Source organism: Python bivittatus, unplaced genomic scaffold, assembly GCF_059951505.1.
Source record: "Python bivittatus isolate LINGU-HERP-01145 unplaced genomic scaffold, Pbiv_v1 ctg000020_np1212, whole genome shotgun sequence".
In the NCBI taxonomy this organism is placed as follows: Eukaryota; Metazoa; Chordata; class Lepidosauria; order Squamata; family Pythonidae; genus Python; species Python bivittatus.
The window spans coordinates 45,992,527-46,005,523 of NW_028277030.1; the positions used below are offsets into that span (position 1 = coordinate 45,992,527).

At 36.9% G+C, this 12,997-nt stretch overlaps 1 protein-coding gene across 4 annotated transcripts in view; it reads left to right on the forward strand.

Moving 5' to 3' along the window:
- The window catches only part of TTK (TTK protein kinase), a 51,864-nt gene extending 39,336 nt beyond the window's left edge, over nt 1–12,528 (forward strand). For 3 of the 4 annotated variants that reach the window (XM_088137961.1, XM_088137970.1, XM_088137952.1), the window contains 6 exons: nt 2,193–2,317; nt 3,604–3,684; nt 5,315–5,491; nt 6,971–7,061; nt 7,292–7,389; nt 11,884–12,528. In XM_088137961.1, the coding sequence (XP_087994087.1) occupies nt 2,193–2,317; nt 3,604–3,684; nt 5,315–5,491; nt 6,971–7,061; nt 7,292–7,389; nt 11,884–11,973 (662 nt within the window). In that variant the 3' untranslated portion in view covers nt 11,974–12,528. The remainder of the gene's footprint in view (nt 1–2,192; nt 2,318–3,603; nt 3,685–5,314; nt 5,492–6,970; nt 7,062–7,291; nt 7,390–11,883) is intronic. The other variant, XM_088137967.1, reaches the window with a different exon arrangement.
- The last annotated feature ends 469 nt before the right edge of the window (nt 12,529–12,997 follow it).

The following is a 12,997-nucleotide window of genomic DNA, read 5'->3' on the forward strand; positions in this document are numbered from 1 at the left end:
ACTGCAAAAGCAACCAAAGAGTTTTTGAAAGGATAGAAGTGGAATGTTATGCAATGGCCAAGTCAGTCACCTGACCTGAATCCCATTGAGCATGCATTTCACTTGCTGAAGACAAAACTGAAGGGAAAATGCCCCAAGAACAAGCAGGAACTGAAGACAGTTGCAGTAGAGGCCTGGCAGAGCATCACCAGGGATGAAACCCAGCGTCTGGTGATGTCTATGCGTTCCAGGCTTCAGGCTGTGATTGACTGCAACGGATTTGCAACCAAGTATTAAAAAGGGAAAGTTTGATTTATGATTATTATTCTGTCCTATTACTTTTGGTCCCTTAACAAGTGGGAGGCACATATGCAAACTGTTGTAATTCCTACACCGTTCACCTGAGTTGGATGTACATACCCTCAAATTAAAGCTGACAGTCTGCAGTTAAAGCACATTGTGTTTGTTTCATTCCAAATCCATTGTGGTGGTGTATAGAGCCAAAGAGGTTAGAATTGTGTCGATGTCCCAATATTTCTGGACCTGACTGTACATGCACACTAAACATCGGGATTTTTTCCACCAGGCCTGACAGGAATCATTTATATAGGCACACAAACTTCTGGTAAGCAATTTTACTGAGGAAAGGGTGAGAAGCCATTACAAAAGGATTCAGTGACTGCTGCATATCCCCCAGAAGAAGTCCTACAGTGAAATCAAATTTAATTCATATGCTTCTTTCTCCAAATTGAGATATGTAATAAGGTGGATGGCTTCTTTTTTGGGTGGGAGGCCTGGATTCTTGTTTTGATAATGCCCAGATTTGATATAAGATTGTTTTCCTCTGGCCATGTGTGAGCTAACCATCAGACTATGTATTGCTGTTGACACAATAGTCTACACAATACCAAATGCATGTGTAGGTTTCATTGAAATCAATAAGGTAATAGTATGAGGTGTGAAAATATTTTTCAATTTTTCAGATAGTTGCATCAGTGAGCAAGCTCCTCAGCTGTTTACTGCTTAGAGAGTTATTGCTATACTCTAAAATTGAATTAGATATTAAGGTATTTAAGAGATTTATACTCATTTCTCCCTAAAAAAACGCAGTGTAGCTTACGAACTAGCATAGAAACTGTTTTAAAAATAATTTAAACACAGGAAGTAAAAAGGGGAAAACCAAAACACGTGGTCATTAAATAACAGGCAAATACATTATTATTGTTGTTATCGTTATTAATTATGTGCCTTTACCAAGGGGTGGTGCAAAACAAGACCAAACAAAATATCCTACAATAATTACAAATCAATACCATAAAATTATTTCAGAACTTAACAGCAACCTGCTCAGCAAATATTAACACTAAAACAACCATCGCAACAACAGTATGTTTAAAACAATGCTTTGGGATAGGACAAAATATTTATATATCCATAATTTAAAGAGGTGTTTACTTAGAACTGTCAGCTAATTAAGAGTTGGGTGGAAAAACCAGACTACACTAATCGACTACCCAAATAATAAGTCTTTCAGGCCCTTTTAAGAACCATCAAATTTCCACAAAAATTAAGGGAGACTGATTCTAGACTGGCTCACCTAGACCTGTCTTGAGGCAGGGAATTCCACTTTAGGGTGCTGCCATCAAAACAGATTTCTTATGTATTGCCACTAACTGCCTCTGAAGACAACAGCATGGAGAAGTAACTCATAGTAGTAGATCTTAAAAGATGGACAAGTTGAAATAGATGGAGATGGTCCTCCAAGTAGCTAGATTCCTATCACAGACCATTTAAAATTCTAAAAATGAAAGGCAGGACTTCAAACTGCAATTGGAATGCACTCTGTCAAAATTGTAATAGAAATATTCTGCATTACTTGAGGATTCCAGATTGTTTTCAGAGGCAATCTCAATAGAGAAGATGCTGGTGTTCTGATATGTAGGACTATGGTCATGGATGCAGTGGGCAAACTAGGTGAGCAAAAATATAATACAAAATTACAAAATGTCTGCAGAGAGTTTTCTAAACCAGCTGTTCTGCAATATCATATAGCAGAAAAGATCCAGTGATATCAGGGCCACAAAAATCCTCTACTCCTGATTGCCTAGATAAGTTGCATAGGATCTTGATTTTTTTCTACCCTTGTGTTTTAGTATGTGGGTAAATAATAATCATTACCGACACATTCTGAACTAATAAATCTTAATTTGCAGGTATTGTTCATAGTGATCTGAAACCAGCAAACTTTCTATTAGTAGATGGAATGCTAAAACTAATAGATTTTGGCATTGCAAATCAGATGCAGCCAGATGTGACTAGCATTGTTAAAGATTCCCAGGTGAGGCATTTGCAAATTAGTAAACAATTGTAAATTAGTAAACATAATAAAAGAGTGCAATTACCTTGAATAATTGCCTGGTGTTACTGTTTGATAATGGGGTATCGTAAGAACATGTTGTAATCAGGAAACATTTTGCAGAGCACAAGTTGCATTTGTATGTTTCATTTACTTTCTTTATTGGTAGGCTCGGACAGAGTCAAGTCTTATTTTTCCAAAGATATAGGTTGCAGGATTCACATTGGCCTCTGATGAGAAAGAAAAGTGAACTTTCCTGGCTATTGCAGTTCCAGTTACTTCACTTTGTTGCTGAAAGTTTTTAAGGAGAATTTTGTATATGTAAACATATGTGACTGTGAAGTATATTAAACATCTATCTAAGGTGTTTAAAACATTGATAAGATAATAGTTCGGTCTCTAGATGTGGATCATTATTCCTAAAATGGCCATGCTGGCTAAAACTGATGGGAAGTTTGAGTCCCACAAGTTCAATATCTAATTGGCCACCTCTAGATTTGAAAGTGGAGTCTCATAAAGTTTGATAGCTATGGAGAAATCCACAAATACTGTTCCATTACTGCAATATGGTTAAAAAGCTAACACGCTGGCCTGTTATTTGTAGAACTGTTCCATTCCAATGTAACTAAGGTTAAGCACCAGTAAAAGATAATATAGGTAGCTCAGGGTTGAACTGTGGAGTCCTTGGGGTTCTCTGAGCTAAGGTTAATCAATCATGATAGGGTTGTGTGATTGCACTGGTCTCTCAGTAGAATGAATTTCTCTCTTTACCACAGCGGATAAATTAGGGTAGATGTTACTGATTCTAAAGAGAACTAGGATTCCTATTTTACTAGGATTCTTAACCAGAGAGAGCCTAATTAGCCTTAAGCATGGATACTATTAGCACCCATGAGTACCTTATCAGATTTCCTGACTTGAAGTAAGTTTTCAGAAATATCAGAGCAGGGTACAGTTACATAGCAACCCCAGACATTGCTGCAGAACACCAACATTAGAATTAAAATGGCTGAACTCTCATGAGGCTTCAATGCTCTACTGAAATGTTCAGTGAGAAAATCAAAAGCTTGTAAGATCTTGGGGATTAAATTGCTGAAATCTCACATCATTTAGGCCACTTGGGAAAAAAGGAAATGTTTGATTTGTGGCATCCATGATTATGCTCAAGACCTGAAAAGGAGTTAATCCTCTAGTACTGTAAATCAGTTATAGAATTTTTAAATGTAGTTGTTATTTAAATCTACATAATCCTATTTTTATGTTAATAGGTTGGCACGATTAATTACATGCCACCAGAGGCAATCAAAGATATGTCTTCCAGTGGAGAAAATGGCAAGTCAAGATCAAAGGTAATATAATCTTCCTATAATTCAAAGGACAAAATGTTGTTGACACTGTTTTCTAAATTGTACAATTTGGGGACAAATTTTATTTGAATGTAGAGATGGAAATACATGATAAGAAACCTTGAGAACAAGGCTGAGGCAAGCTCCTATTACCTATCAAATTCTCTTCTATCCTGTGAAACAAAATGGAAGAAAAAGTTCACCTTAAATGGGGCCGGTTGCTGATTGATTGATTGATTGATTGATTGATTGATTGATTGATTTTACCCACAGGATTCCTATTATTTATGCAGCATGAAATTGTGAGGGTTATGCATGCTTTAAAGAATGGTTTAGAATTGCTTTGGACTTGGCACAACTGCAGCAGTTCTCTATATCCAGTAAAAGTACTAAAAGTAGCCCAACTTTTTCAGGCTTCCATAGGAGCTAGGGAAAAAAAAGTTGCTGTGGCTTTAAGAGTTGTACTCATTAACTTTTGAATCGATTCCTTAAAACAGAAACATGACACCTCCATGCTCTGCTACATTATACTGACATCAAGCAAATAGGAAACCTTTAACTAAAATAAGCATCTTGCAGGCAGGCACAGATATAATATTAATAGAAAATGACTTGTTTAGACAGTAAGGAGCATTATTTCCATAGGCATCCATTACAAGTTGATGATGTCAAAATGATGACATATGCATCAGAATATCACAATGCAAATGATGCAGTTATGTAATCTGCATTTGAGAGTACAGCTTGTCATCCACTGACCTCTCACCTGTACAATTGGTGATAGTGGCAATTGCTGCCTTTTCTCCCCATATTTATGTCCTTAGCATTGCCTTCCATGCCCATGCCTTCCATAGTGATCTGCCTCTGCTTCTTGGTGTCAGGAAGATTGACAGGGAACCTCCACATGTTTAGTTTGTATTGTTTGAACCTTGGTGCCCAAATTTAACCCACAGCAACTTCAAGTAATGCTGCTTTCAAGTACAAAAACAGAATGGTGGTGATATAGTGCCTGATTTCTTCACCCTAGCCTTATCTCTTCTCTACTGTGTATTTCTACTGATACAGAGGCATGTTGCATGATGTAGAACTAGTGCCACCTCCAAGTGATCTCATACCATGCTGGGCTGCTTCTGTAATTATTCAAAATCATTCCCTAAAGTGTGGATGTTCTGCTTTCCTAGCCCAATTTTCTCTGCCTACTCTTACTTGTCCTATGTCATCCCTGAGTTTCAGCTGAATCTATCGTTAAGGAGGTTAGATCATAAAATTACACAGATATAAATGTAAACACATCATCTAATTGGTGCAGCTTTTTAGCATTTCCTTTGCAATGCTTATCATATTCCTAAATACTTTTGTGAACTTGTTATTGTCACTGTAAATTGCCTTGGAAGCAGTGTTGATTTTTGTTTGTTTAATTATCTTTCACTTTCTCTGATTTGACTGTGAATTAATGGCATGTGCAGATGTTAATATACCATGTTTGGCAGAATCACAATGTATGATCATATAAAACCAGTTGCTGTCCTTATTGCTTAATCAATTGTATCAGATAGGGCTATGTTAAGAATGACAAGAACTGCAAAATAATGGTGTGATTGAATAAGAGCCTGTTTCTCTTTCTACTTTTTAGATTAGCCCAAAAAGTGATGTATGGTCGTTGGGTTGTATTTTATATTGCATGACTTATGGAAGAACTCCATTTCAGAATATAACAAATTATATAACAAAACTTCATGCCATAATTGACCCTAATTATGAAATAATGTTTCCCGATATTGCAGAAAAGGACCTTCTAGATGTCTTAAAGGTAATATTTTGAGTTTCTAAAAAAGAATCTAGGGTTTATTATCTGGGATATTTACACATAGTTAAAATAAATCATGCCTTCGAAAATTAAAAAAATTAATAAAGCAGAACTCAGAGCATGAAATTATTATCAAAAAGATAATAATTTCATGCTCTGAGTTCTGCTTTATTAATTTTTTTAATTTTCGAAGGCATGATTTATTTTAACTATGTGTAAATATCCCAGATAATAAACCCTAGATTCTTTTTTAGAAACTAATCACAATTTGATATCATGTTATGTAATTGTGTATGGATCCTGATTATTTTTAAAATGGCTTATGATATCTGGACTTGGAATCCTGGTTTATTCCTAGCCTGTTCCATCCAGTCCACTTGCCAATCTGTAAAAGTGTAATGCGAGAATAATTAAAGGCAGAGCTTCTCCAAGGTAAACAGCTCTATATTACTTTTTTTCCCCCTTACACTCTTACTACTCCCTGACCACAGTCTTTTCTTCAGTTCTTGTCTGAGTGCAAGGCACAATTACCTAATTGCTAAGGCATAGGGTTTTCTCTACAAAGGACAACAAAATATCTGTTTTACACATGCTCAGAAAGCTACACACAGGCAAAAAATACACCCCACCTAAAGACCCCATAATTTTTTCATAACACCCCATAACATCATGCCAACACATACTATATCCAAATCAAACTTCTTGCAAATGCACATCCCACAGAGTAACCTACTGAGAACATCACAAGCATATACAATCTTTTCCCCACCCCACTCACCAGGACAAGACAGACCAAATGCATGTTCCATTAAGAAAACCTCTCTCTCTCTCACGCACGCATGCACAAAAGACAAAGACCCAACAAATATAATCCCCACAATCGTAAAGCAAAATGACTCACTAAATAAAAAACAAAAGATGTTCCCATAAATGCTAAAACAAAATAATTCTTCACAACTGCTGCTGCTGCTGCTGCTAGCATTTGGGATTACTAGTTATACACTGATAGGAATGATGGGAAATTAAAACAGGAATTGATATATTAAATAAAACTTGATTGAAACAAGACCTGGCTTTACATTATGTGTGAATGTAGCCTAAAAGTTGAATGACTTGTATACAGAGAGAAATTTCTGACTACTTCTTAACCAATTTTGCATGAGAAAAATTGCATTATGATTTGGATTCTGAAAACTGTAGGCATATAGAATTTCAGACAGAAGGGACTCTTTCCTTGATCTCCCCTCCCCAAATCTCTTCTGAATAGTGTGGGATGAATCAAGATTAACAGCTGCAATAGGTAAGAATTTTCAAAGTCAGGGGACATTATACTCCAGAGAAGATTGTGAGGAGTTACAGTTTAAAAAACTACGTTCTGCAAACTTCAACTGCTCCATAATTCGTGATTTCATATATATACATATATTAGCATGGTTGGTTCTATTTTCAATTATTTCCTATCTTTCTGTCTTCTTTCTCCAGAATTGTTTAGTTAGGAATCCTAAGCAAAGAATATCTGTCTCTGAACTGTTGATTCATCCTTATGTACATATACAGTCCAATTCTCAAACAGGTAATTCAAGTTTTCCAATAGATACTACCATTGTGTTTCATTTAATTTTACCAGAGTTCTTCTATATAAAAGTGATTTTCTGTGTTCATGCTCTCAATTTATTTGCAGACTAAAGTATGTACGTTAGCTTAAGAGGTTACCAAATGCTGTGATACCAAAATTTTCAAAAAGCTTTAAATCAAAGCATAGGTCATACATCTCAAACAGAATTAAAATTTAAATTCTTCTAGGACATCAAAATGCAAAAGGAACAACTGAAGAAATGAAGCGTATCCTTGGTCACCTTATTGGCTTGAATTCTCCTAACTCTATTTCTAAAGCTGCTAGGGTAAGTAAATAAGTAATAGTTCTGCTAGTATACTTAATATGATTTTATTTTTATTATTTTCACACTAAGATTGTATATTTCTTCCTCAGAGTCCATTTGGGAGAGAGAAATAGGCTGTCAGGGTGGTGAATATGTAGTGAGAAGTGGTTTTAAGAATCAGTAAATGACAAAGAATTGTGTTATTGATGAAATAGTAGGATCTTATATAGCAGATAATGATCAATGGTTTGATTTAGATAAAGTGGGGTGTTCTTCTACAGGTAGTTCTCGCTTAACGTCCATTTGTTAAGCGACCGTTTGAAATTACAGTGGACCTAAATGAAGGGACTTAGGACCTGTCCTCGAAGTTCCAGCCGTTGTAGCACTCCCACAGTCGCCTGAACAATATTTGGGCCCAATCAGACCCTCCTGCATTTACAACTGCTTTTTGGCCACTGCTTACCTGCTGCCACCAGCTGCCCCCACCACTCAGCCCTGCCTGTGGCTGCCACACCCACCACACCATTACTGTACTGGCCTTCTTCCTGCCACCTTCTTTTGCACTGGTGCCGCCAGGGCTTCTCTCACCCCGTGGCCCAGGCCTCCATTCATGCCCCAGCCAGGGCCTCCATTTGCACACCAGCCAGGGCCTTCTTTCACAAAAGAAGGATCCAGCGAGAAGGGTCCTTCTTTCATGCTGGCATAGCTGCTCCTTCTTTTGCACACCTGCCTCAAAAAAAGGCAGGCATGTGAAAGAAGGCCCTAGCTGCACTGGCATGGAAGAAGGACCCTTCTAGCCAGGTCTTTCTTTTGCAAAAGAAGCCCCTGGCTGGCATGCATACAGGGGCCCTGGCAGTATTGGCATGAAAGAAGGTGGCGCAAAGGAGGCCAGGCTGGTACAGTAGTGGTGTGGGCATGGCGGCCACAGGCAGGGCTGGGTGCTGGTGGCAGCTGGTGGCAGCAGGTAAGCAGTGGCCAAAAGGGAAGAGATGGGGGGAAGATAGGTAAGTGGGGAGTTCAAGAGGAGGCAGCCCCTTACCTTATTGAGGCTCAGGGCTGGGAGGGACCAAGCCAGGAATGAATTGGATTGGGGTGGGTCCTCAGCTAATGACTGGTGGAATTCGCTTAACGATGCCAATGGCGACTGCCGGCATTGCTGTTGCTTAGCGATGTGGTCACATGACGTCACACTTTATGACTGCATCACTTAGTGATGGAAATTCCGGTCCAAGTGCCGTTGTAACTCAAGGACTACCTGTAATAGGAAGTGGCCTGGGGTAGAAGAGATACAACCTTACAAAACCTTCAAGAAAACATTAGCTATATAAGCTACATAATCCTAAAAGTACTTTACATTCCACAAGCAAAAGGCTTATCTGGAGATTATCTCTTTTTAGAAAGTACCTCCTCCTCCCCCAAAATTTACTAGTAGTAGTAGTAATAGTAGTACTATAGATTCTCATTTATTGATTGATTTTATGTCCTATCCCAGAGCTATCATGGGATGGGCTAGCTTGACAAAAATTTAAGAACACAGAAAAAATTATAGAACAAAAGCTGCATAATTAAAATATGTTTGTTCAGGAAGATCCAACATAATTCTTAAGGCAGTGGATTCCAAAACTTGGGAGCTATAAAAGCTTTGCTGCATGTTTGAGAAAGAGGCTTCTGAAAGGACTTCTCCTATAGATCATAATGTCTGGAACCAGCTCATAATGAACGAAATACATCTGTTGGATAACCAGGCTGTAAGCACTTTTGGGTTTCCTGGATTAAAACAAATCCCTTAAACAGTGCCTTTAAAACAATTGACACGCAATGTTTTTCAATGCAGTCATGATGTGATATGAGTATAGTAAATTAGTTAACAAACTAGTCATACTATTTTGCACATTTTTTAAAAAAGGGTAATCTTATGTAGACTGTATTATAATAGTATAATAATAATGTAATCAACACATGATACCTATTTCCAGTTCCTTGCCACTATAGTTGAGGATCAAGAAAGACTCCTAGATTACACCAGTTCTTTCATTGAAAAGAGCCTGTTTTTTTTAACCGACCAAGACCACTGCTATCTTGTCTAGATTTAATTTTGCAGCCCACTATCAAATTTAGGTACCATTCAGTGGTATCAGCTGCTTCCTTAAACTAGGATGGCAAGGAAGATTTGAGAGGTGTGTCATCAACATATTCATAGTACAGGTAGTCCTTGCTTAAAGACCATTCGGTTAGCGACCATTCAAAGTTACAACAGCACTAAATAGCCACATATGACTGGTCCTTGCACTTATGACCATTCCAATGTCCCCACGGTCACGTGATTGTGATCCGGGCACTGGCAACCAGCTTGCATTTACAACGGTTGCAGTTTGTGACCTTCCCAGCCAGCTTCCGGCAAGCAAAATCAATGGGGAACCATGTGATTCGCTTAATGACCTTCCCGCTTAACGACAAATTTTCTGGTCCCTATTGTGATCGTTAAGTGAGGACTACCTGTATCTTACTCCAAAACTTTGGATAGTCTATTTTAATGCTTTCATTTTAATATTATATGATAAAGCCAGGTAAAATTTGGTGTATTACCGTAATGTAGATTCATCAATGGTATCATGCAGTTTAGCTGTTTACAAGAAGTTTAGCCAATACTTGACATAAGGAAATGTTTCTAGGTTTCAGCCTTGACTTGAAATGGAGTTTACTTCCTCATTCTTTGTCAGGAGTTTGTTCCAGTCTAAAATATGGGAATAGATATTGAACCCTAATTTGTAATCTGTTAGAGAAATTACCATAAAATTGAGTTTTATACATAATCTTTTTACCAGAAACTGTCTTTGAAGGAATTTATTATCTCTTTATCCCTTTTATACAAGATGATCATTCAGTTTGCAATAGAAATACAGGTAGTCCTCATTTAGCGACTGCCTCATGCAGCAACCATTTGAAGTTATGATGGTGATGAAAAAGTAGCTTTATGAGGAATCCTCACATTTATGACCTTTGCAGGTCTGTAAAGCAAAGGAAAGCTGAAGTAAGATCATAAGCACAGTTACAGTTTTACTTAGTGACTGCTTTGCTTAACGACCGAGTTGCTGGCTCCAATTGTAGTCATTCAACAAAGACTACCTGTAAAAGGAGACAGCAAGAAAAGATGAAGGGAGCTGTGGATAATTGGGGAAACTTTTAATTTTATTCCAATAAATTGTCATTTGGGGGAAAGGTATTCACAATTCACAATATGTGCTCTAATCTTTGAGGGAATCAGAATTTTGAGCATAGTTATATTCCTGAATTTTTTTAATTCCAGCTCATGCATTAAGCCCAAGTTGAGATTTCAAGCTGCCTTAAACGAACAAGTTTATAAATATAGAAATAGGCAGCTGATTTTTTTATGGATTTGTCTGATTTATTTTTTTAAGAAAAATTTGCACCATGTCAATTTGAGTTTAGATACAGAAGTGAAATAAAATTGCATTAGGCAATGTGCTTCTACTTAGTTTTTGATCAAAATAACCAATAAATAGTGTGGGGCTTTCTAATAACTCTTGTTTCTGGACATGATTTCTAATTCCTTGTGAAAATATTTGCAGAAAAATATGTTAAGAATCCTTTCTTTTAGGCACTGATTGATAAAAAACAAATTGAAATATAATTTTAATTAAAAATGAAGTTTTGACTAAAAATGGTAGAGTTAAGGAGTTTCATAAGAAAGTATGAAGATACTGTAATTATTGTTAAACCTGTCTCCCCCAAGCATGCCCAAAGTAAATTCCAGAAGACTATATTTGCAACACGTGGTGGGAAGAGAGAGGGGATTAAGAAAAATGTGTGAGCAGAAGCTGTGCAACAGCGGACATTCCCAGATTTTTGAGATTCACGTTCTGTAGTACTTGTGTCTTTCCAAGGCTATGTGAACTAATGAGATTCTCTTGTAATTCAGCAGGTACTGCCAAATCCCTATTTTTATAAATTTAGAAACACTCTAGTCAAGCCTCAGAAATGTAACTCTCTCACTACCTGCTTTTGATCCTGCTAAGAAAATTGTTTTACTATTTTTTAAGCTGCATTTGTAACATCAACCAGCTTCTTTGGTAGTAATTTCTTTTTCTCTTTGAGAAGAATAAAAAAGTATATTGAGTAGAAAATGAGAGGAGAGAAATAGGGCTGCACCAAATCGTGTTGCTAACTATTCTCTGCAGAATTTGTCTTACATTGGAATTCTCTTTGTATGCTTTCACTGTGTTCATGTGTACACTGAGCTGGCATTTGCACACTATTACTTTAGAAGTTTTAGAAACAGCAGCAAAAGATCCTCTCCTGAGACAACTGAAGAAAATTGGAAGAAAAATAACTTGGAGAGGAAAGAGGAGTAAATGCTTATTAGGTATTTGCTTTAGGTAGGGTTGAAGGTAAAAAAGGATTAGGCTCAATGTTCCATGGGGGGGGGGGGAAGAAAAGGGATTTGAAAGAAAAGAGGAAATATTTCATAATTTGTCTTGTCTTTTTAAATTTCAGACTTTATATGAGCAGTGCAACAATGGTGAAGGTTTAGATGTCTCTGCTTTTTCAAATTCTGACAGTCGGACAACCTGGAAAACAAAGTGATAAAGCCTGATTTGGCATATTTGTCTTGCCACTTAAAAACGTTTTACTTCCTGTGATAAATGCTTTCACCGTTTGTATCGTATGAATGTGCCATACGATAAATAAAATAAATTCACCTTTTGTTCATCCAATATTTGCTTATGAATACTGTGGGACATCCCTGCTATATAATTTTAACAGGCTGGTCTGCTGTTATGTTTGGATAGCAAATACTTGTGGATTGGTTGAATATCGAAATTTGGACAATCTTTGCTGCAATTCTCAATAGTGAGAGAAATATTCTGACTTGTTTTGACACAAGCTACTACAAAACTCTAGTTTTTGACAAGTATCTGTCTTTAAGAATCAAGTCAACTATTTTCTTTTCTATCAGATCCAGCTGTCATATTGTTTTTTCAATTTTGCTGGTGGCAGATACTATAAAAGCAGTACTTCAAATTATGCTGCTTTTATACATTATTTTATTCTGTACATATTGTCCAGGATTTTGATATGCTAAGTGTACTGATACATAAAATGTTTAACTTTGTAAATAAAAAATTAAAAAAAAACTCATACTGTGTTAATCTTCTTGCAAAGTTTCCTAATAAACAAAGCATCCTATAAAAATCGACTCTTCTGATTTGAAAGGCATAACAGATTGATTATCCTGCATTTAAAATCTTAAATCTTTTATTCGTTCTGGTTCTGTAAATTTGTTCCTCTTTACTATTAAGCGTGCAGATTTTCTTCTAAATTTTTGATGTAACTGTATTACTTAGACAAACCCTTTGTGACGTGAAGTTTAATAATTTAGCTTACAGATCAGCTTCTATTTCCATTGTGGCATCAGAAACAGTGACAAGGCCACATTTTGTCTGACCATAACCACACATCCCCCCTGCCTCCAGCCCATAATGGACAAGAGACTGAAGGTTGGTTTTATCAGTAACATTTGCAAAAAAGGTCCGCAACTTTTTCTCTGCACACCACAAAGAAAATTTAGGGATAATGCAAGGGAAAGGCGAACAGAGCTTTAACTTGC